Source organism: Dromiciops gliroides, chromosome 1, assembly GCF_019393635.1.
Source record: "Dromiciops gliroides isolate mDroGli1 chromosome 1, mDroGli1.pri, whole genome shotgun sequence".
NCBI classification, from domain to species: Eukaryota; Metazoa; Chordata; class Mammalia; order Microbiotheria; family Microbiotheriidae; genus Dromiciops; species Dromiciops gliroides.
In genome coordinates this window covers 553,499,655-553,522,888 of record NC_057861.1, presented here as the reverse complement: position 1 = coordinate 553,522,888, position 23,234 = coordinate 553,499,655, and the positions used below count along the sequence as shown (strand labels likewise).

The following is a 23,234-nucleotide window of genomic DNA, read 5'->3' as shown; positions in this document are numbered from 1 at the left end:
CAGCCTCAGACACTTAACACTTACTAGCTGTGTGACCCTGGGCAAATCACTTAACCCCAATTGTCTCACTTTAAAAAAAAAAAAAGAGCAGTGTTGGGCTGAGCTCAAGGTCAGAACCTTTGCTCTGAAGGCAAAGGCTTTCAGGTAGTTTCAGTGGTTTCTATTGTCTACTGACTTAATCTGATCTCTAATGTACCTTTGGGGCTGGCTCTGAGAAACCAACCAGAGCCCCCAAGTGGAGAGGGGGGGGGGGTCCCTGTGTCCCCATGAAAAAACATTATTAATAATTATTTTCTCACACCACCAAAGGATTATTTCATATGTTTAGAAAAAATTATAACAAAATTCATCTGGAGGAACAAAAGGTCAAGAATCTGAAGGGAAATAATGAAAAAAAAAAAGGGAGGGAATGGCCCCTAGTAGTACTTGACTTATTTACATGGGAAAACTGGGAAGGAGTATAGCAGAAACTGGGTTTAGATCAACACTTCATATCATAAACCAAGATTAGCTCTAAATGACACATGACAAATATAAAATGTTACATCATAAACAAATTAGACGAACAATAAATTTTCCTTTCAGATCTATGGATAGGGGATGGGTTAGTGACCAAACAAGAGATAGTAGCCATATGAAAAAAAAATGTTCCACATCATTAATAATTAGAGAAATGTAATTGTATTTCTACCTCCATATTTCTCACATCTTATCCCTTTTTTCTACTCTGATGCTACCTTAATTCAAAACTCTATCATCTCTTACCTAAATTATTCCATTGACCTCATAATTGGTCTCCTTTTTTCATCTCCCATTCCAATACATTCTGCATACTGCTGCCAAAATTATTTTCCTTAAGTACAGCTCTATGTCATACCATTACTCAATAAGCCCAACTGGCTTCCTGTATCCCTAGAATAAAATATGCTTTGTCCAGTTTTTAAAGTTTTTTTTTTTTTAATTTAGCTCCAACCTACCTTTTAGCCTCACTATACTTTCATTTGCTCACCACCATCCTCACCATCCAGCCAAACTGGCCTTCTCTCTGTTCCTCACACATAGCATTCCATCTCTTATTTCTGCATATTCCATAGTCCATACTCAATGCCTGAATTCCCTTCTCACCCTGATCTAGAAAAATCTCTTTCTTCTTTTCATATAGAGCTCAAACAACATTTTCTTGTTGGGTTTATGTTTAGTCTGCATTTTTCTTTGAGGTTTGAAGTGTTAGATGTTTTCAAGTCATTGTCTTCTTCTGTATTTTGTGTCTTGAGGTTCCTTATCACCATAGTAGCTCTTAATGATTGGGTTCTTTTTTTTTTTGTTCTTCATTCAGTCTACTTTCAACTGTGGACTGTGTTAGTGTTGGGCTTCGGGCAGAAATATCTGGCCTGAATGTCTGTCTTTTTATGTCCTTCTACTTCTTTCACAGCTCAGTCTGGGAGGCCAGCTATTTTTTGATACCTTCAAAGTGGTATGATTGGAGGGGAGAGGTCTGTTCACTATCCTGATTTGAGATCTCTAATTTCCTGACCCAGGTTTGGGTCTGTTGGCTTGTGCATGATTGAGCTGCAGTAGACTGCTATTGGACTCACTCATTGTTAGTCTGTTGTGGGGCTCTGCAGGTTCAGAGTATATTGAACTAGCTCTCCTTTGGTCTTCGTTATCACACGGCAGGTTTATGTGCTGGGCTAAAGGTTAGAGCTAAGTCCCTGATTTCCTCTTGGGCTCAGATCCTCAAGAGCTAAGTTTCTGGACTTTATTTTTTGCTCTGTACATAGCTAGGGCCCCACTTGCTTGTAAATGCTCCTTTTCATCTTGCAACTGTAACCCCAAACTGGGTAATGGGAAGCATAGCTGCTGGTTGGCACCTATTCCTATTCCCAGTGCTAGTTCAGGGGTCCCCTGCAATTTCTTTCTACCCAAGTGCTTCTAAGTCCCCTTATTATTCCTGGGCACTGGAATGCCCCCTACTATTGCCACCACTGCAAGTATGCTCCTGGCTAACTCATACCTTGGTGTCCATAGACCTTTCTGTTTGTGGTCCTAAGTTGGCTCAGGATGGAAAAATTACTCACTGACTTTTTTTTTTACTTTCCCAATCAAATTCAGTCTGCTACATTGTCTAAGTTGCAGAAGAAATGCTGAGTGACTTAGGCAAAAATGCTTCTGATTTCTCCATCTTGACCTCACCCCCTTCTCCACTATTTTCTACATGAATCCTTTCCTGTAATATCCAACTGCTAGTGTTTGCCTTTCAGTCTACCTTGTATTTAAATATTTTGTGTTTATTCTCTTTTTATTTATTCTTTATACATTTGTATAAGTACTTGTCTCCTAGTATAATATAGGCTTTTTTTGAATGGGGATGAGTTCATTCTTTGAATTTGTATCCCCAGAATCATGCCTGGAACATAATGGGTGTTTAATAAATGGTTGTTGGTTGATTTATTCAAGTGGACAGAAGGGTAAGAAAATACCTTTATAGTGTTGTTTAGGATCTCCGGAGTAAGAAGGATGATGAATGAATTCATGGTGAGCTAAGATCTCCTAAGGCAGGAAATGGGCTCTCTGTGAAGAACTGACATGAGTGCGGAAAAGAGACATTGCTCATATTTGGGGTTAGTAAGCCAATCTGTTCATGACAATCTACAACAGTCAGCCTGACAACTCTAAGATTACTACTCAAAATTCTGGAGTTGTCTTTGACTCTTCTATTTTTTTCATTGATGCTTTCTGTTTTTATATAACATTTCATTTCCAAATATACCTCTTCTTACTCTCCTACTCAGTGAGACTTTCCTTATGACAAAGGGCAAAAAACAAAAATAAGAAACAGCAAAACTACCCAACATAGTGACCACATCTAAAGAACAAATGAACATTCTATATCTATAGTTCCCCAGCTAACCACTTCTTCATTACATACTATTTCCCTCATTTAAATTCTGTTCTTGAAAAACTTTAATGGTTATTATCTCCTGGATGAGATTAAGCATTTAAAACTCTCTACTTGACGCAGTGGATAAAGACCTGAGTTCAAATCTGGCTTCAGACCCTGGGCAAGTCACTTAACCCTCATTGCCCCGCAAAACCCCCATAAACAACCCAACTCCCTACCATGAACCTTCTAATCTAGTCAGATATTCACATTGGATACCAGGTGGGAATTGGGGAGGGCAGAGGAGAGAGTGAGGCTGGTGATTTTTCATAGCTCTCCCTCATTTAAGTTGAATTCATTGCAAGTCATGACATCACCTCCCAATGTCATGGTCCTTTTAGAGAATGCAGGACAAACAATAACACCACCACCAGTCTACTATATATCAGATATTGTGCTAAGGGATCGTCATAACAAACCTGGGAGGTAGGTGCTATTGTTGCGATCATTTTAGAGTTGAGGTAACTAAGGCAGACAGGTTAAGTGACTTGCCACGGTTATACAGTATCTGAGGAGGAATTTGAACTCAGGTCTTCCTGACTCCAGGCCTGGAGCTCTATCCAATGCACCACCTTGCTGCCATAGATGTTCCTATAAATATCATGTTCACACCCACTTCTGAACATGTGTTTCTGCTAGTCTTATCTCCTTGGAATCTAGTTCCTTATTCTCTCTAAACAATTTTATCTATTTTTAGGAACATCATTTGTCATCATCATCAAACATTTATTAAGCACTAAATATGTGTCAAGTATGGTGCTAAGTGCTGGGGACACAAAGAAAGGCAAAAACATATATATATATATATATATATGTGTGTGTGTGTGTGCGCGCGTGTATATATATATTTTTTTTTTAGTGAGGCAATTGGGGTTAAGTGACTTGCCCAGGGTCACACAGCTAGTAAGTTTTAAGTGTCTGAGGCCAGATTTGAACTCAGGTACTCCTGACTCCAGGGCCGGTGCTCTATCCACTGCGCCACCTAGCTGCCCCAGGAACTTACATTCTAATGGGATAGAACACATGTAACCTACTATGTAAATATATGATATATACATTGGAAATGGGAGGTACAAATCCAGCACAAATCTCATAGATCTCTTCCTTCTCATCACATATAGTGATTACTTTCTGCATATCTTGGAATTTAAGCTCACTACTAGAAAGGCAATGTGGTACAGAGGAAGAGTACTTTGTCCTGGATTCAAATCCAGCCCGACATACCATCTGTGTGACCTTGGGCAAAATATTTAACCTCCCTAGGCCTGTTTCCTCATTTATAGAATGAAAGAATTGGACTAGAGGGGCTCTAGGATCCCTACCAACTCTAGATCTATGATGCTTTAATCTTTGTATTTCTTTTCATTTTATACACACACACACACACATACACATACAGACACACATATATAGGCCTTGTCCTTCCAGTGAAGTGGTTAAGTTTTAATATTCCAAGGATTAGATTTTACATTTGTTTTGTATTCCTTGGTGATGACCACTGCACTCAGCACAATGTAAAGAGAAATGACTGAGTAAATGTTAGGTTGTTGTGTCATTTCAGTCAGTTATGTCCAAGTCTTGAATGACCCCATTTTGGAGTTTTCTTAGCAAAGATACTGAAGTGGTTTGCCGTTTCCTCCTACAGCTCATTTTACAGGTGAGGAATTGAAGCAAACAGAGTTAAGTGATTTGCCCAGCTAATAAGTGTCTGAGACCATATTTGAATTCATGAAGATGAGTTTCTGATTCCAGGTTCAGTGCTATATCCAGTGTGCCACTTAGCAGAAAAAGGAAGGCACTAGGAAGTAGGGAATATTCCCCATGGGATTTATCATGCTCCAGGATGGACCTGTTTCCTGAAAGAAAATAAGAGGAGTTTAGATTTCTGGAATGGCCTTTTTTTAGGCCTTAAGGCAGAGGATGCCTAGGAAGAAGGAAAGAAAAGCCTTTATTCAAAATCATATTTTTAAAAAGTAAAAGCAAACTCTAACTCACCTGAGATTTTGCTACTGGGATCACAGTAGCTGTTCCTTCCTTTTTTGTATTTCCTTCTTGGGGAAGGGTAGAATCCTGAGAATACAGGGCTTGGAAGGAGAAAGGACAGAAATAGGATCAGTCCACAGGATCTGGCAAACTAAGAGAGAAGGACAGTGTAGTCGACAGCCTTGACTTTGACCCTGTACTCACAGCAGATTTTCAAGGTCAAAATTTTGGATGGGAGTGAAAACACATGAACTGGTTTAACATTATTATGTCATTGGAATGTGTATTTCAAGGTTTCTGCTAAAGTCACCTCCTAGTTTAACGATCTCTTTTCCTTTACCCTTCATTCCTCTATTACAGAATGTGGGATGAGTCAATTTCTTGCTTTTCTTCCAGAAAGTAGAAAGAAAATCTTCTATCAAAGAGGAAGTGTGGTCTGGTGATAAGACTGCAAGGTGAATTTAAGAGCTATGGGATTATGACCAAGCTCAACTTCAATACTGTCTAGTTGCCTGACCCTTTGCAAATCAAATAACCATACTGTACCTTACTTTTCTCATCAGTAGAACTATGATCATATTTGCATTATTCACCTTATCAGTGTCATAAAGGATAAAAAGTATTATAAATTCAAAATATTATGGCTTAACCCAATGTTTAGATTCACTGGTTTATGGACTGGGATAGTTTATAGCAAGGTTGACTACCGTAAGTAAAGGCTTGTTGTTGTTTGTCCTTCATTCTTGAAGAGGACCATGACATCGGGGTGATGTCATTACTTGAACTGAATTGGATTTAAGTGAGGGAGGGCTATGCAGGGTTACCAATCTCACTCTCTCCTCCAGAGCCATTTGGGTCTAGTATATCTATTATCTATCTATCTATCTATCTATCTATCTATCTATCTATCTATCTATCTATCTATCTATCTATCTATCTATCTATCTATCTATCATCTATCTATCTATCTATATCTCAGGACGACTGGAGTTGGCCCTGGATGTTTAAGGCAATTGGGGTTAAGTGACTTGCTCAGGGTCACACAGCTAGTAAGTATCTGAGGTGAGATTTGAATTCAAGTCCTCCCACCTTCAGGGCCAGTGCTCTATCCACTGCACCATCTAGCTGCCCCTGTAAGCAAAGACAAATAGGTTGTGAGTATAAAACCCTATACTGAAGAAAAACCTGAGTTTGAATCTCGTCTCAGACGTTATAGTTGTATAATACTGGGCAAATCACCAAACCTCTCTGTGTGTCAGTGTCCTCCTCTGTAAAATGAGGAGTTTGGACTTGAGGGCCTCTACAACTCTTTACAGCTCTAAATCTATGACCATATGATCCCATTTTGAAGCCCCCTCCCTCTACCCAAAAGAAGAGCCCATGAGGGTTGCTATCTCATTTTGTGACTAAGTGCTTTGAATATATTAGAAATGCAAAGAAGGGCCTAGGCTGGATAACACGGACAAGGGAACAATGTTGAGGTAAAAAAGGTTCTCACTCACTGTCCCCATAAGGTGGACAATGCCTGCTCCTTCACCACCAATCTAGAGATTTCCCTTTCCCTCCTGTTGTTTCCTTTTTTCCCTGGTTTTCCAAGGACTGGGTTGATTATTATCCCTTTTCACATCCTGAAGACATTTAATACTCTACCTTTTTCCTTGTGTAATTCTCACCTTCCTCTTCAAGGATTTGAGTCAAATCCTCCACCAGGGTGACCACCTCTTCAATACTCTTTGGATGCTGCAACTTCACCCAAATCCTGATCTCACTGGGCAAGATGGTCAGGAATTGCTCCAGCACCAGTAGCTCCAGGATCTGCTCCTTTGTGTGAATCTCTGGCCTCAGCCACTGAAGGCAGAGTTCCCAGAGCTGGTTCACAGCCTCCCGGGGTCCAGCTTTCTCTGGGTACGGAAAACATCTGAAGCTTTGGCGAGAAATTTCGGGATTAAATTTCTCTCTTCCTAGGATGGTTATCTGATCATCAGGAGCATCTATTTGCAGTAACCTGTTTTGTTCATGTATAGCCAACATCTGGGGGTTGAGGGAGATGGTAATCATCTTATTCAAGGTCAGCATCTCTCTATCTGGGACCATTGCCTTGTACTTAAAATCTTCATAGTCAACAGAAGTATAGACTGGAAATCTGTAAACTTTCCTCAAAGATGCAGTGGACAGAGATGCATCATGGTCAGCTGGAGCGATCCAGAAATTTCAGTCGTACCATCTGATATCAGGACCCTGCAGAGATTGTGGACATGCACATCATCCACAAAGAAGTACAGCAGTGGAGTACATTTACTAAGCAAAACTGTTAAGGTATCAGCATTGCCTCAAACATACAGAAGAGCTACTGGTTATATCCCGTTTCAAAGAAGTTTCTTCTTAATTACCTTGTTAGCTAGGGAGTACAAATATACTTTTTATTGTTCAGCTGAAAAAAGACTCAGATACTTACAAGTAGGTAGTGGAACCTGTACCTGAATACAGATCTCTTGACTTCCAGTGAGGTCTTTAACACATTATAGCATGTTCAGTTCAATCCAATCCAATCCAATCCATTATGGATTAAGCATCCATTAAAATACCATCTGAGGCATTAGGGATATCAAAACAAAAATGAACTCATATGTAGTATCATTATGGTCCCCCCACTTACTGTAACAGGGATTTGTTTTCCCTGCTTCTCACAACAGAGATTATTAATTTTCCTAAAGGGTAACAAAGGTATCCTTGAGACTCGACTGGCCTCTTCCTCCTCTGACACAATTCTTTGGTCATGTAAGAGCATGAAAAGCCCTGTACAGGTGGAGGTGGGGCCCCTCCACTTTGATAGTTTTCTGAAGACCATGTGAATTTCTTTATCATTTACCATATCCTGCTTAGCTGACCAGACATTTATTCCCACATGGTAGATGAGAGGCCCCAAAACCAGAGAAGCCTCCTTATGTTAACTGTTTCCAGTGACTTGCTAATGTCTCATTTTGTCATGGAACATGGAACTTGAACAGAGGATAGCCCCTAACACCATCCCTGCTCTTAAGTAGCTTACATAGTATTACTGGGGAAGATAGCACATTAGACTGTAAAATCCACAAAGTCAGAGACTATCTTCTCCTACTTTATATTTGCTATAACACTTGATATACCATCATCCACACGAGTACACAATTATTATTTTTTAACTTTATCAAATGTTGGGGGGAAAATGCCACAAAGGATGGCCAAGATAAATGGAGAAATTTAAATCAAAGAATCCATAACTGGAACAGATTTTCCTCATCTAATGGTCAATGAACTGTCTCTTTGACAAAAATTTCTGGGAAACTGGAAAGCAGTCTGGCAGAAACTAGATGTAGACACCATATACTAAGATAAGCTCAAAATGGATACATGACTTACACATAAAGATTGATAACACATGAAAATTAAAAGAGCTTGGAAAAAAATCACTTGTCAAATCTATGGATAAGGGAAGAGTTCATGACCAAATAAGAGATAGAGAGGTTTCCAGGAGGTAAAATGGTAATTTTGATTATATTAAATTAAAAAGATTTTGCACAAATAAAACCAATACAGCCAAAATTAGAAGAAAAACAAGACAGTGGAAAAATTTTTACAGCAAGTTTCTCTGATCAAGGTCTCATTTCTTAAATATAGAGAGAACTGAGCCATTAAAAAAAAAGAGCCATTCTCCAATTGATAAATGGTCAAAGGATATGAACAGGCTATTTTCAGAGGAAGAAATCAAAGCCATTAATTGTCATATGAAAAAAATGTTCTAAATCACTAATAATTAGAGAAATATACATTAAAACAACTGAAGTGTACCACCTCATACCCATCAGATTGGCTAAGATGACAGAAAATAAAAATGACAAATGCTGGAGGGAAATGTAGGAAAATAGGTACAATAATGCACTGGGAGCTGTGAAATAGTTCAACTAGTCTCCAATTTTAGAGAACAATTTGGAACTGTACTCAAAAGAGCTATGAGACTGCATATACTCTTTGACCCAGCAATACCACTACTAGGGCTATATCCCAAAGAAATCAAAGGAAAAAGGAACCCATATGTATAAAAATATTTATAGCACCTTTTTACAGTGGCAATGAATTGGATACTGAGGGGATGCCCATCAGTTGAGGAATGGCTGAACAACTTATGTAATATGAATAATATGGAATACTCTTTCACTGTAAGAAATGATGAAGGGGAAGGTTTCTGAGACACCTGGGAAGACTTGTACGAATGAATGCAAAGTGAAGTGAGCAGAACCAGAACAATGTATATAGTAACAGTAATATGGACAAGATAATAAACTTTAAAAGACTTAGTAACTGATCCAATACAGTGACCCACCACAATTTCAAAAGACTCATGATGAAAAATCCTATCCACCTTCAGATAAAGAACTGATTGAAACCAGAGATTCCTGGGTGAAACTATAGATATAATTAAATTTTTAAAAAATAGCAGGGATGAAGAATTCAGAGAACTATGGGAAGACTTGTATGAATTGATGTGAAATTAAGTGAACAGAACTACAGTAATTATAATATACAGTATTTATATACAGTAATTATAATAAGTGAACTTAGAGAATACTAAAATGAAATTGAATACTGTGTAATTAAAATAATCAGTACCTTTCCCAGAGGGGAAAAAAAAATAACTGATTGATTCAGAGTACATATTAAAGCATCTTTTTTTCCTCTTTATTTTTGTCTTTTTTTTTTCTTTAAACACGGCTAATGTGGTATGACCATCATTTGTATAATGGACCATATTTCTTGCCTTCTCAATGGATGCAAGAGGGAGTGGAGGGAAGGAAAGAATTTGGAACTGAAAATAAAAATTTTTTAAATCTAAAAAAAATGATAACCACACATTAAAAAACCCCCCAGAGCTAACATAATTTGCAATGGAGAAATATTAGAAGCTTTTCCATTAAAAATGAAGCAAAGAAAGGATGTTGCCTCCTCCCACTATGACATAATCTGAGAAATGCTACAGAAATAAGATCAGGAAACAAAATTGGAGGCACAAATATCACTAAACTAACCCTATTTGCAGATGACATCATAGTGCACCTAGAAAATTCTAGGGAATCAGTGAATTGAGGTTTTACTTTCAGGTAGCAGTATACGGAAAAAAAATAATAATCAAAACTATACACTAATTGCATCTGACAACAGATATAATAATATTGTGCCCTGAAGAAAGGCTGTATTAGTGTTTTGGTACTGAGTTCACCTTTCTTTTAGTATTCTTTTCATCTATATTGTTGAATACATGTTGTTCTTTTTGTTCTGCTTATTTTGATATTGCATTAGTTAATGAAAAATTCCTGTCTCTGAATTAAGCATTCATCATCTACTATACAGTAATATTACATTTATAAGTACGTTTTTTCAAGTATTCCTCCAATTAATAGGCATCCACATTATTTCCATTTGGTCGTTATCATAAAGATTGCTGCTATGAATATTTGGGGTTTGATTTTTTGTTTTGTCATATGGAATTCGTGTTCAGTTTTGATTTGTTGCCTTTTGTCACCAGGAAGACTTCAATGCGGAGGGTTTGGGAGAGGCTGATTTTTTTTTTCTTTCACAGAAAAACAGTGACGTAAAGGCAAAATACATCAGTAAAAAAGGTTCCCAAAAAGCAGCAAAAAGGTTCTAAAAAGCAAATGGGGAAAACAGGGAAACCAGGAGGATAAAGAAGGTTCAAAAAGAAAATGAATTCTGTTTTGGAAACGTTGCATGGTGAGATACTTATGGCCATCCAGGCAGTGGGAGATGCGACATGGCGCTTAGGAGACGAAGGGCGGACGTATACTTCTGCAGAGCAAACGCATTGATATGCCTGTGCAGGGTCTCAGGAGAAACAGGGCAGAGCTGCCGCAGAAAAACCTGCGGGAGGGGGGAATGCGCAAAGGAGGGGTGGGGGTGGTCAATTACGTCAAATGCTGCAGAGACATCTACAAGAGAAAGAGCCCGAAAAGGTCTTCGGGTTCGGAGGCTGAGAGCCTGCCGCTGACACCCCCTTCCCCCCGGGGACCCTGGCAATCAATCCCGCAGTCCCCCCAAAAGTCTATTCCCGAATCTGGGCTAGTGAAGAAGGTCTCCCCATGCCCCCTCGCCCAGCCCCTTTCTCGCACTTTTTTCAGGCCTCGCCCCATTCCTCCTTCTCTGGGTCTCACATCCCTCACAATAGATCCCTCCGCTCCACGGGGGTGGGAGGGCTCCTGGCCAATGGGGGCGGGGGGCGGGTCTTAGGCTCATGGGGGGAGAAGGCTACGGGAAGCGAGCGGAGGCAAAACTGTGCACAAGACGGAGCTTGTCGGGAATGCAGGCTGTACACATCTCTCCCTCCCTCCATACGCATACACAGGACACCACACAGCCACACTGACACACCCATACGCATACGCGCATCTTCCCTCACCACTGCACCCGCACTCTCATGCAGACCCACATCCTACAGCCACATCTCCATACATATACCCGCATCCTCCCCCTCACAACCACACCCATACACTCACCACGACACGACCACATCCGCACCTCACAAACCCACACTCATACGATATATACATCTTCACAAATACACCCATATACACCCCTATCCTCTCCAACCCCCTCCAACCACACCCCTCGCACAGACCCCATAACAGCACCTCACACCACAACCTCCCCTCACCCCCAAACGCTCTAATTCCTCCCACGGAGACTGCAGCTGGGTACGCAGACCTGAAAGCAGCGCCGGGGGATCAAGGACAGACATTCTCCGTCATCCCTACCTTGCTGGCGTGTTCCTTCAGATTTCAAGGCGAGACTTACCGCATAGTAGAGCCGTTTCTACTAAGACATTTACGGTAATGGTGGTCATGCTGATGTCCCTAGTCCAGCATCAGCTGTATAATTGGGGGGGGGGTCTGGGGTAAGGGAGAGGTGGGGGGAGGGGTGGGGGAAGTGGAAGGGGTGGGGGAAGGATGGGCGAAGTGGAAGGGGGAGGGGTGATCGAGGTGGAAGGGATGGGGGAGGGGTGATCGAGGTGGAAGGGGTGGGGGAGGGATGGGGAAGGTGGAAGGAGAGTGGGGGAGGTGGGAGGGGTGGGGGAGGGGTGGGCGAGATGGAAGAAGAGTGAGCGAGGTGGAAGGGGTGGGGGAGGGGTGGGCGAGGTAGAAGAAGAGTGAGCGAGGTGGAAGGGGTGGGGGAGGGGTGGGCGAAGTGGAAGGGAGGAGGGGTGGGCGAGGTGGAAGGGGTGGGGGAAGGATGGGCGAAGTGGAAGGGGGGAGGGGTGGGCGAGGTGGAAGGGGTGGGGGAAGGATGGGCGAGGTGGGAGGGGGGATGTGTTAAACCAAACCTCTTTCAGGACTACGTTTTCTAGAATTTTCTAACCACGCACCTTCCAGGACCGTTTAAAAAATAAAGGTTGTGTTTTGTTGTTGTTTCTGAAACAGCATTAAACATCAGTAAAAATAAGGCCAGGACAGGCTTTGAGAATTTCAGTGACTAGCCCAGAGTCATATAGGTAGAAAATGATAAGAGGGAAGGAAGATTGGAATTCAGGTGTGATGACATCACTCTCACCACTGTACCGTGTTGCCTCCCTTAAAAGCAATCTACTAAATTCTTTGTTACATGGGATGTCTTCCTGGGAGGAAGGAAAGGAAGGAATATAGAGGGAGGGTGTGATAGGTGAAGTGGAAACAAAAGATAGCAATAAAACAAGATGTTCTCTCTCAGGCCCAGGCATTTAATCTGGCTGTCCCCCATGTCTGGAATACTCTCCTCCCTCTGATCAAGCTACTGACTTCCCTGGCTTCCTTTAAGTCCCCACTAAAATCCCATCTTTTACTGGAAGCCTTCCCCATTACTTCCTTGATGGCAGGGATTGTCTTTTGCTTCTTTTTGTTTTCCCAAAGCTTAGCACAGGGCCTGGCACATAATAAGTACTTAATAATAAATGTTCGTGAGCTGTTTGATTGCTTCAGTTATAGTGGCAGATAGGTGGTGAAATGGCTAGAGCACTAAGCCTGGATTGAGGAAGACCTAAATTCAAATCTGGCCTCAGACACTTATTAGCTGTGTGACCCTGGGCAAGTCACGTTATTTCTCTCTGCCTTAGTTTCCTCAGTTGTAAAATGGGAATAATAATAGCACCTACCTTCCAAGGTTGTCGTGTGGATCAAATGAGGTATTTGTAAAGTGCTTGGCACATAGTAGATGCTATATAAATGCTAGTTGTTGTTGTTGTTGTTGTTGTTATTGAAATTGCAAAGTAAACAGTCTTCATATAAAAATCTGATATGCATCATCTTGGGTCTGTGTATTCTTAATATAAATGTAAAATATTAACAAAACAGGAAGTACTAGTATTTGAAAATAATTCCTTTAACAACCTTTTAAGTTCTTGGACAACATAGAACCTTGGTACCGTTTTTAAAAAATTCTTATAAGGACAGAAAAAATTTTTAAAGAGGAGCCCAAGGCCTGTAATACTTTCAACCTCAAGAAATTAGCAACAAGAAGCCTCCATCCACAACTGTTAAAAAGGCAATAGCAACATTAATAAAAAGAATGGTAAATTTGGACACAGATGGGTTCAGGCGCTCTCAACAATAAATATTTATTAAGTGCCTACTATGCACCAGGCACCTACTAAGCACTAGGGATACAAAGAAAGAAAAAATAAGTCACTGGACTCAAGGAGCTTATGATATGATAGGGAAGATAGAATGCAAACAAATATGTGCTACATATATACACACACACTCCACATATATATATAATTTAAAAATGTGTATATAGCTTATATCTACATTATACAAACTGTATATACATACACATTTACACATTCTTATATATGTATATATGTAGATGCATATGTCTATGTATATACAAACATGTACCTTACTGAATCATAGAGTGCTTTGAGGGGGACGAGATGTAAGAAAACTGGGAAGGTATGAACAGTCTAGGTTATGAAGGGCTATAAAAACCAAATATAGGATTTTGTATTTGATCCTGGAGGTACTACAATGCAACTGGAGTTTATTGAATTGGGAAGGGGGTTCGACATGGTCAGGTTTGTATTTTAGGAAAATCACTTGGATAGCTGAGTAGAGGATGGGTTGGAGTGGGGGGAAATTTGAGGCAAGGAGACTACCCAAAAGGCTACTGCGACTGTCCAGGCATGAGGTGATGAGGGCCTTTCCCAGGGTCATAGCAGTGTCAGAGGAGATAAGGTACCATATACTGAGCCTGAGAGGATGGTAGTACCCTCAACATGATAAGTAGGTAGTACCCTCAACATAATAAGGAATTGAGGAAGAGGACGGGTGTTATGCAGGGAAGATGAGTTGTTTGGAACATGTTGAGTTCAGATGTCTTTGCTTGTTAGCCATATAATTAAAAAAGGTCATGGCCTCTTGGTTCTCATTTTATACATATGTCCTAGTTTATCTTACCTCACAGAATTAAGGAAAGACTGATTGAGATAACATGTGAAATGTCTTTTGCAATTTTTCATGTCACTTAAAAGGATGTTTCTGTAACTTATTACATCAGCAGCTATTTCTTTAAGTCAATTTTCTGCTTACTGTGTTCATGCAGTAGTAGTCCTAAATTGAGAGCTAATAACATCACATGAGATCATCATTAGATGACTGGAAAGATTTGCAATTATTTTTAAGCTTAATTTCATAGCTGCTAAAATCTTGATAGGAATTTGGAAAAGATACTGGAACAATCATAATGTGAACATTCAGTTGAGGAATTTGTTATCCTCCATGTAGCAAATGATTATTATATAAGCTTTTGTGGGCCTATGTCTAATAAATGTATATATGTATGTCAATGTGTCGTGGGTTAATTTGGTTTGAGAAAATAATTCTCTAGTAATTGTAAAGTGCATGAGGCCTTGGGAAATCATAAATCCTATCAGACTTCTATTTGTATGCCAGCCTATCTGCTGTCAATATCTATGAAAGACAGACAAGTTTCATGAAATTTCATAGGACTTGAAAAAAATGGGGGAAAGAGCTCCTACATTTGAACAGAAATCCTGAACATGGGAACTGGGAAAATGAAAAAGCTATATGGATTTTGTAAATATATATTTAAGATATGAGCTTGTTGATGTGAATGTTTTCCCTCTCTAACAGGGGTTCTTAGCCTGGGGTTTGCAAACTATTGGTAACTATATCAGCATATTTCCTTTGTAGTCCTACACCTTTTATTCTATACATTTTAAAAACATTACTCTAAGGAGTACATAGGCTTCACTAGACTACCCAAACAGGCCAGGTTTAAAAAAAGGTTAACAGTTTCTGCACTGTACCTCAGAATATTTGAGCCTTTTCCCTCATATTGGTGAATATTCATTTTGTAGTAGTTCATTAGGGTTGATTTGATTCTAAATGCATTTGGAAGAGTAAGTTATGCAGTGCCACTTTTGAGGACCCTACAACATGAGGAGAGAACACAGAGTTCTTTTTGAAAACAATTCAAGCCAAATGAACTTCAAATATTTGGAATATAGTCACGATTTCAAAATGGGATAACTACATATTGTAAAAGTTATTGGCATACAAATAGTGAACCTGTAACTGATTGTCATCTTGAAAGGCCAGTTTGGAAAGCCATCTTTCCAGCAATATTTACTGTAAGATATTCATTATTATCAACCCCTAAAATATAAAGAAACAAGAATTGTATAAAGGAAATCATTACCCAAGGGATGATAGCAGAATTATGACAAGATGATGAATATATCTAGATCCAAGCAATGACACAAAATTTACCTTTTACATGTTAGGGGCATATCCCCAGTGAGAATTGCTTTCTTTTCTGGCATTACCAGGCAATAACATAGACATAACCCTAATATGGAAATCCCTACATTTGTACACACTATTTGAGAGGAGCATAGCCTCTGACGCCTGCTCTCCTTATCCACTCTCCAATAGACTTCGTTCTCTCTCCCAAGTATAAGCCTTCCTAGAAACTGCCTACCCCAGAGGCCGAAATTGGAATTATTTCCAAAGTTTGATTTGTCCCCTAGACTTCTCTGATGGCACGCTTTAAAATTAAGAGGTTGAAGAGTCAAGAATGTAGTAGTGGACAAACAACATTTTTGGTTACTGTTACTCTCATGAGATACATAGTTTAAAAAAATGTCAAAAGCAGGAAAATCACTGAAGCTTCAAAAATTCCCATCAGAGACGAGACATTCTGTATCTGTGAGGAAAGCAGGAAAGCTGTTTTCATGATACTGTATGCCATAAAGCAATCTGAGGAGCTATGTACTTGCATGGCACATATGGCTACCTGTAGGGCTAGAGAAAGACATACTTTTCTTTTTAGAACAAGTATTTTTAACCTAGGGTCTATGAACTTGGCATGTGTATATATATATATATATATATATATATATATATATATATATATATATACATATGCACACATACATATATAACTATTTTTAAAAATTGGCTTCCTTTGTAATACCATGTCTTTTGTTTATTTAAAAGCATTATTCTGAGAAAGGCTCCATAGGCTTCACCAAACCACCAAAAGAGTCTATGACACAAAAAAAGTTAAGTACCTCGGTTCTAGAAGCACTTGGGAAAAAAAACTCTACTGTGCCTATGTAGTCATCCTTCAGTTATTTATACAGGATCCTGGCTAGCTATGAAAAATAGCCTTCAACAAACCTTGCTAAGATATATCAGATTACAAGTATGAAATCACCTTTCCAATGTCTGAAAAGAAGCTCCCCTCAGATATAGCACCCAAGTTAAAGAGTTTATATTATAATCCTAAAGGCAACTGACAGCCAATGAGGGTTTTTAAGCAGGGGAGAGACATGGTTTGACTTTGTTTTAGGATTATTATTTTAACAGCTTTTGGAGGATGGATTGAAGAAGATTGGAAATAAGATAATTAGATTATTTTTAGCATCTCAGGTGAAGAGTGATCAGAGTGTGAATTAAGATAATGGTTATGTGAACGAAAAAGAGGGGAGTAATACAAGACAAAAATGTTGTTCATATAAAATCAATGAGATTTGGTAAATGATCAGATTTGAAGGGAGGGAGAATGGGGCAGAGGGAAGAGTCAAGGATAACACTAAGGCTAAGAAACTGAGTAACTAGGGATGGTAATGCCTTGGACAAAAATAAGCAAAAATAAGCAAATTGGTAGGATATCCCAGTTTAGGAAGAAAATGCTAAGTTAACATTTTGAGTTACAGAGGCTGATACAACCTCTGTGTGGAGCTGTTTAGTAATAAGCAGGTGCCATTGAAGAGCTGAAATTCAGAAGAGAGATTATGTATTTGGGAATCATCAGCTGGGAGAATACTTGAACCCCACAGTAGTTATCTGAAAGGATTGCAAGTAAGCAGAAGGCCAAGGCCCAATATCTTGTGAATACCCATGCTAATCAATCAACAAATATCTTCTGTGTCTTTGTGCTGGACTCTTTGCTAGGTGGCAGGGATAAAAATACAAAAGCAAGAGAGACCCATCCCTCAAGAAGCTTATATTCTAATAGATGGAATGCTAAGAGGGGAAGGTATGATTGGTGACCAGAAAATGAGACAGAAAAAGTGTGGTTTTGTGGCTGGTGTGACCACTATTCATATTGCCTTTGTTGATGAAATTGAACTGTGTTAGATAAAAGTACAATAGGTGGATTTGGACCCAAATGAATTACCACAGTTAAAGTATACCCAATAACTGGTTGATAGTAAATTGGAGAAAGTTCCCTAGTGGAGTGACTCAAAGATCTGTTCTTGGTCTTATGGTACCCAACATTTTTATTAGTCACTTGGAAGATAGCATTGGATGGTACGCTTGTCAAGCTAGAAGATGAAATAACACTACAAGGGATAACTAACACATCAGCTGAGAATCTGGATTCAGAAATATCTCAATAGACTAGGATAATAAGATAAATAAGATGAAACTTAGTAAGAGTGAATGTTAAGTTATACAGTTGGGTTTGAAAAACCAACTTGATAAATACCAGAGGGATGTGTGTGTGTATTGTGTAGCAAGATCAGTTCCTGTGAACATCTGTAGTGATGTGTGAACTGAAAACTCAGCGAGACAACAGGATGCCAAGGGAATAAAAAGCTTCATTAAGAGTAAAATAATGTCTGGAATGAGGAAGCTAATAGTCCCACTATATTCTACCCCAGTCAGGCCATATCTCAAATAACAAATTTTAGAAATGACATAGGTAAATTTAACATTTTCAGAAGAATGTGATCAGAACAGTGGGAGGACAGGATAACATGCCAAATAAGAATTAAAATAAATGGGCAGATCTAACCCAAAGAGAAAAAGATAAAGCAGACATGAGACCTGTCTTCAAATATCTGAAGGCCTGTCGTGTAATTTAATGATTGAAGCCACAGTAGTTGATGAGATATCTGAGAAAGGGGAGAAAGTAGAAGGGCTGGGACAAAGCTCTTGCTAATCAATCATCACGTTGTTTCACTTTGCCTGAGAGAAGACTAGTAGCAATGACTAGAAGTTACAAAAAGTCAGATTTAAGTTTCATGGAAGGAAAAATAATGATGAGAGCTATTTCAAAAGGGGAATGGACTGCTTTGGGAGGCAGTGGGTTTTCTGTCATTATATGTCCTCACCCAGTCTGGATAATCATTCATTAGGAATGTTACAGAAGGTATTCTTGCTAAGTTATTGCTTAAATTGGAAGATGCTGGCAGGCCCTTTCAGCTCTCAGGTGTTTATTTTTAAATAAAATGTGTTTAGCTTGGCCCTGGAAAACAGAACTAAGAACAGTGAATTCAAATAGCAGGTCTTGATATTATGTGATTTCAAGAAACGAACTCTGGCTAAAGATTAAAATAACTGTTATTAAATTTATAGTTTCTATTCAGTACACCCACTTTGATGCTGAGGAGTATGTCCTCAGGTCACACTACTGCCACAGGCCTTTCTGATCATCTCCATTTCTAATAATGTTACTCAATAAAATGAATTCTTTGATGTTCAGTAAGGCATGACCTGATGGTGAAGGCTTTCTCAAATGGATTACATTTATTTTTCTATCCAGAATGAATTCTGTGATGCTGAGTAAGGCGAGACCTGATGGTGAATGCTTTTCCACATTCACTACATTTAAAAGGTTTCTCTCCAGAATGAATTTTCTCATGTTGATTAAGATTTGCCCGCTTGGTGAAGGCTTTCCCACATTCACTACATTTATATGGCTTCTCTCCAGAATGAATTCTTTGATGAAGATTAAATTGTGAAATATAGCTAAAGGCTTTTGTACATTCATTACACTTAAATGGTTTCTCTCCAACATGAGTATGCTGGTGTTGAGTAAGGTTTGCCCGCTTGGTAAAGGCTTTTCCACACTCATTACATTTATAAGGTTTTTCACCAGCATGAATTCTTTGATGTTCAGCAAGCCGTGATCTGACAGTGAAGGCTTTACCACATTCACTACATTTAAAGGGATTCTCTTCAGAATGAATTCTCTGATGAAGATTAAGCTGTGAAATTAGGCTGAAGGCTTTTTCACATTCAGTACACTTAAATGGTTTTTCTCCAATATGAGTATGCTTATGTTTATTAAGGTGTGTTTTCTGAGTAAAAGCTTTTCCACATTCATTACACTTATAGGGTTTCTCTCCAGAATGAATTCTCTGATGTTGAGTAAGGTGTGATCTGATGGAGAAGGCTTTCCCACACTCATTACATTTATAGGGTTTCTCGCCAGAGTGAATTTTCTGATGTTGAGTAAGGTTTGCCCGTTTATTAAAAGTTTTCCCACATTCATTACATTTATAGGGTTTTTCTCCAGAATGAATTTTTTGGTGTTGAGTAAGATTTGCCCGCTTGGTGAAGGCTTTTCCACATTCATTACACTTATAGGGTTTCTCTTCTGAATGAATTTTCTGATGAAGGTTCAATTGTGAAATCTGGTTGAAGGTTTTCCCACATTCAGTATACTTAAAAGGTTTCTTTCCTGCATAGATTCTTGGGCATTTAATTAGATATGAATCATTTCTGAAACTCTTTCCATACATATCACACTTATAGAAACTCTTTACTGTAGGAACTCTCTCCTGTGTAACTAGGATTGACCTAAGACTGAAGTTTTTTCCAAATTCATTTCTCTCAAAGCTTCTCTCTTTACTTGATGTTTGTTCAACTGTGATTGTTAATTGCTTTGCCAGTTTCTCATGGTGGATCTGTTGCCTTACTAATGCATCATAACATTTAAAGGATTCACCCAGTTCAGAGTACCAAGAGCAATGCTTTGTGGAGCTTTCCATTATCACCCCCTGAGATGATTCTTTCACAATAGTGTCCCATTTTGTAACTGACTCTTTGCCTTTGGGCACAGTGTCCCAATCTGGAAAAAAAAATGAAAAAAAAATATAAATTTCTCTCATGCCAGAAGGAAAAAAAAACCTGTTGCCACTGGAATGGAATAACCAAGTAGAAAAATGTCTGACAGGGATTCTTAACTTTGAGATCTGTGCACTTGTTTTAAAAATACTTTAATAATTATACAGGGTAGGTCAAAAGTCATGATGGTTTTTTTGGATTTTTTTGTGAGGCAATTAGTGTCAGCTAGTGTCAAGTGTCTGAGGCTGGATTTGAACTCAGGTCCTCCTGAATCCAGGGCTAGTGTTCTATCCACCTCATCACCTAGCTTCCCCCAAAGTCATGATGTTTTAAAAATTTTTTGAAAATTATTTCTTTATTTTTCACCATTCACGAGATTTCAGTTTATCACATGTGGGGGCAGCTAGGTGGCTCAGTGGATAGAGCACCGGCCCTGGATTCAGGAGGACCTGAGTTCAAATCCGGCCTCAGACACTTAACACTTACTAGCTGTGTGACCCTGGGCAAGTCACTTAACCCCCAATTGCCTCACCAAAAAAAAAATGATCACATATAATGTAAATTCATTTCCCATATATACACTGTATATTGATGCTATGGTATTGTGAATTAAAAACAATGAATAAAAATTATTAAATATTAAAACCCATTTGTGACTTTTGGCCCACCCTGTAATTCTATGCATTTTATTTTGGGTATTTAAAAACATTCTGAGACAGGTCTTAGAGACTTTACAAGACTGCCAAAAGAGTCTATGACACAAAAAGTATTAGGAACCTGATATAAAATGAACTATTTAAAATTTTTATAAATCCCTTAAAGTTAACAAAGTATTCTGAAGAAAGGGAATCTATGATTACTTGGTATTGTACTACAAGTATTGTCACAATCGCCATTTTCTTCATGAGGAAAGTAAGATTTAGATAAATGATATGACCTGCCCACAGTGCAACAGAGGCACAAAGTAGAACTTTTAACTGCTATGGTCCTTTCCATAATATCTGGTCTATAGTTCTAAACCTTTTAAATAATGTATGTAAGGATATACTTGCTATTTAGGATTTTTGCAACTTGAAGTGACAATCTCCTATTTATGTAAATGAATTCATATTGCTTGCTAGAAAATGGATACATGCATTACAGCTATATTACTAACTTAAGGCCCTTTTCTTTTTCACATTAGAATCCTTGTGAAAGATTTTCCTCTATCCTGCTTTAGATTAGTATTCATAATGCATAATCCAAGAGGAAATTTTAACTCTTAAAAAAACAACAACAAAGTTTGCATTGTTTTCCCTTGAGAAGCTTCAAGGTCTTTAACCTTGGTATAGATCAAGCCAGTTAGCAAGAGGGAAAAAAAAACCTAACAGCTTAGGATACTTTGTCTTTTACTTACCTATGCCATTCCCCTTCCCCCTACATTTTAATTTATTTATTTAAAATTTTCCCGAAGTTAACTTGTAAAAACAAATTTTCACATCAATTTAAAAAATTTTGTGTTCCAAATTCTCTTCCTCCCTCTCTACTCATCCCTCTTTAAGAATTCAAGTAATTCAATATAAGTTATATATGTGCAGTCAGGTTGTGAAAGGAAACAGATAAAAAAACTTTAGAAAGAGGAACTAACAAAAAAAATTATACTTCAATCGGTATTATAAAGATACTATCAGTTCTTTTTCTGTAGATGGATTGCATTTTTCATTAAGACCTTCTGATAGCATCCTGCTCATCATTTCTTACAGCACAATAGTGTTCCATCCTAATTTCATCCCATAGTTTGTTCAGCCATTCCCCAATTGATGGGCATCACTCCAATTTTGAATTCAACTTTTTTTTTTCAATATCATTTACGGTACCAACTAGTAGTGGTATTGCTACATAGAAGAATATGCATTTTTTTATTCCTTTGACCATAGTTCCCAAATGCTCTACAGAATGTTTAAATCAGTTTACAACTTTACCAAGAGTGCATTAATGTCTCACTTTCTCCATATCCCCCACATTTGTCATTTTCCTCTGCTGTCCTATTATCCAATCTAATAGGTATGAAGTAGTACCCAGAATTGTTTTGACCTGAAACTCTCCAATGAATAGTGAGTTAGAGGGGCAGCTAGGTGGCACAGTGGATAGAGCACTGGTCCTGGATTCAGGAGGACCTGAGTTAAAATCCAGCCTCAGACACTTAACACTTACTAGCTGTGAGACCCTGGGCAAGTCACTTAACTCCAATTGCCTCACCAAAAAAAGTGAGTTAGAGGATTTTTTTTTTCATATAGCTATAGGTGGCTTTGATTATTTCATCTGAAAACTTAACTTCTTTTGATCATCTATCAGTTGGGGAATGACTCAGTTCTCTGTGTTTGAGAATTGAGGCCTATCAAATAAACATGCTTCAGATTTTTTTCAGTTACTATTGCTAACTGGATTACCCTCCATGCTATTCCCTCTCCTTGATATTTACTTTATTTTCAATCTTTTTTTCACCCTATCCCTCCTCAAAAGTGTTCTTCTTCTGACTTCTTCCTGCCCCAATCTGCCCTCCCTTCACCCCACCCCTTCATCCCCTTCCCCTCCCACTTTCCCACAGGAAAAGATATATTGCTATACCCACTTGAGTGTGTTATTCCTTGAGCCAATTCTGATGAGAGTAAGGCTTACTCACCCGCTACTCCCTCATCTTCCCCTCCATTCCAAAAGCTTTGTCTTCTTTTATGTGAGATACTTTACCCTGTTCCACCTCTCCTTTTCCCTTTCTTCCAGTGCATTCCTCTCACCTCTTAATTTTATTTTAAATATGTCGTCATGGGGCAGCTAGGTGGCACAGTGGATAAAGCACCAGCCCTGGACCCAGGAGGACCTGAGCCCAAATCCAGCCTCAGACACATGACATGCACCAACTGTGAGAC

The 23,234-nt window shown here is 38.8% G+C and overlaps 1 protein-coding gene across 9 annotated transcripts in view; it reads right to left on the bottom strand.

The window, feature by feature from the left end:
• LOC122735403 (zinc finger protein 570-like) overlaps positions 1 to 23,234 on the bottom strand; it is a 50,471-nt gene that overhangs the window by 9,368 nt on the left and 17,869 nt on the right. For 6 of the 9 annotated variants that reach the window (XM_043976926.1, XM_043976932.1, XM_043976924.1 and 3 more), the window contains 2 exons: positions 6,598 to 7,162; positions 4,937 to 5,025 (listed from right to left, as the gene is read on the bottom strand). In XM_043976926.1, the coding sequence (XP_043832861.1) occupies positions 4,937 to 5,025; positions 6,598 to 7,018 (510 nt within the window). In that variant the 5' untranslated portion in view covers positions 7,019 to 7,162. Of the gene's footprint in view, positions 1 to 4,936; positions 5,026 to 6,597; positions 8,450 to 23,234 lie in introns of those variants that run through there. The other 3 variants (XM_043976928.1, XM_043976930.1, XM_043976925.1) reach the window with 3 other exon arrangements.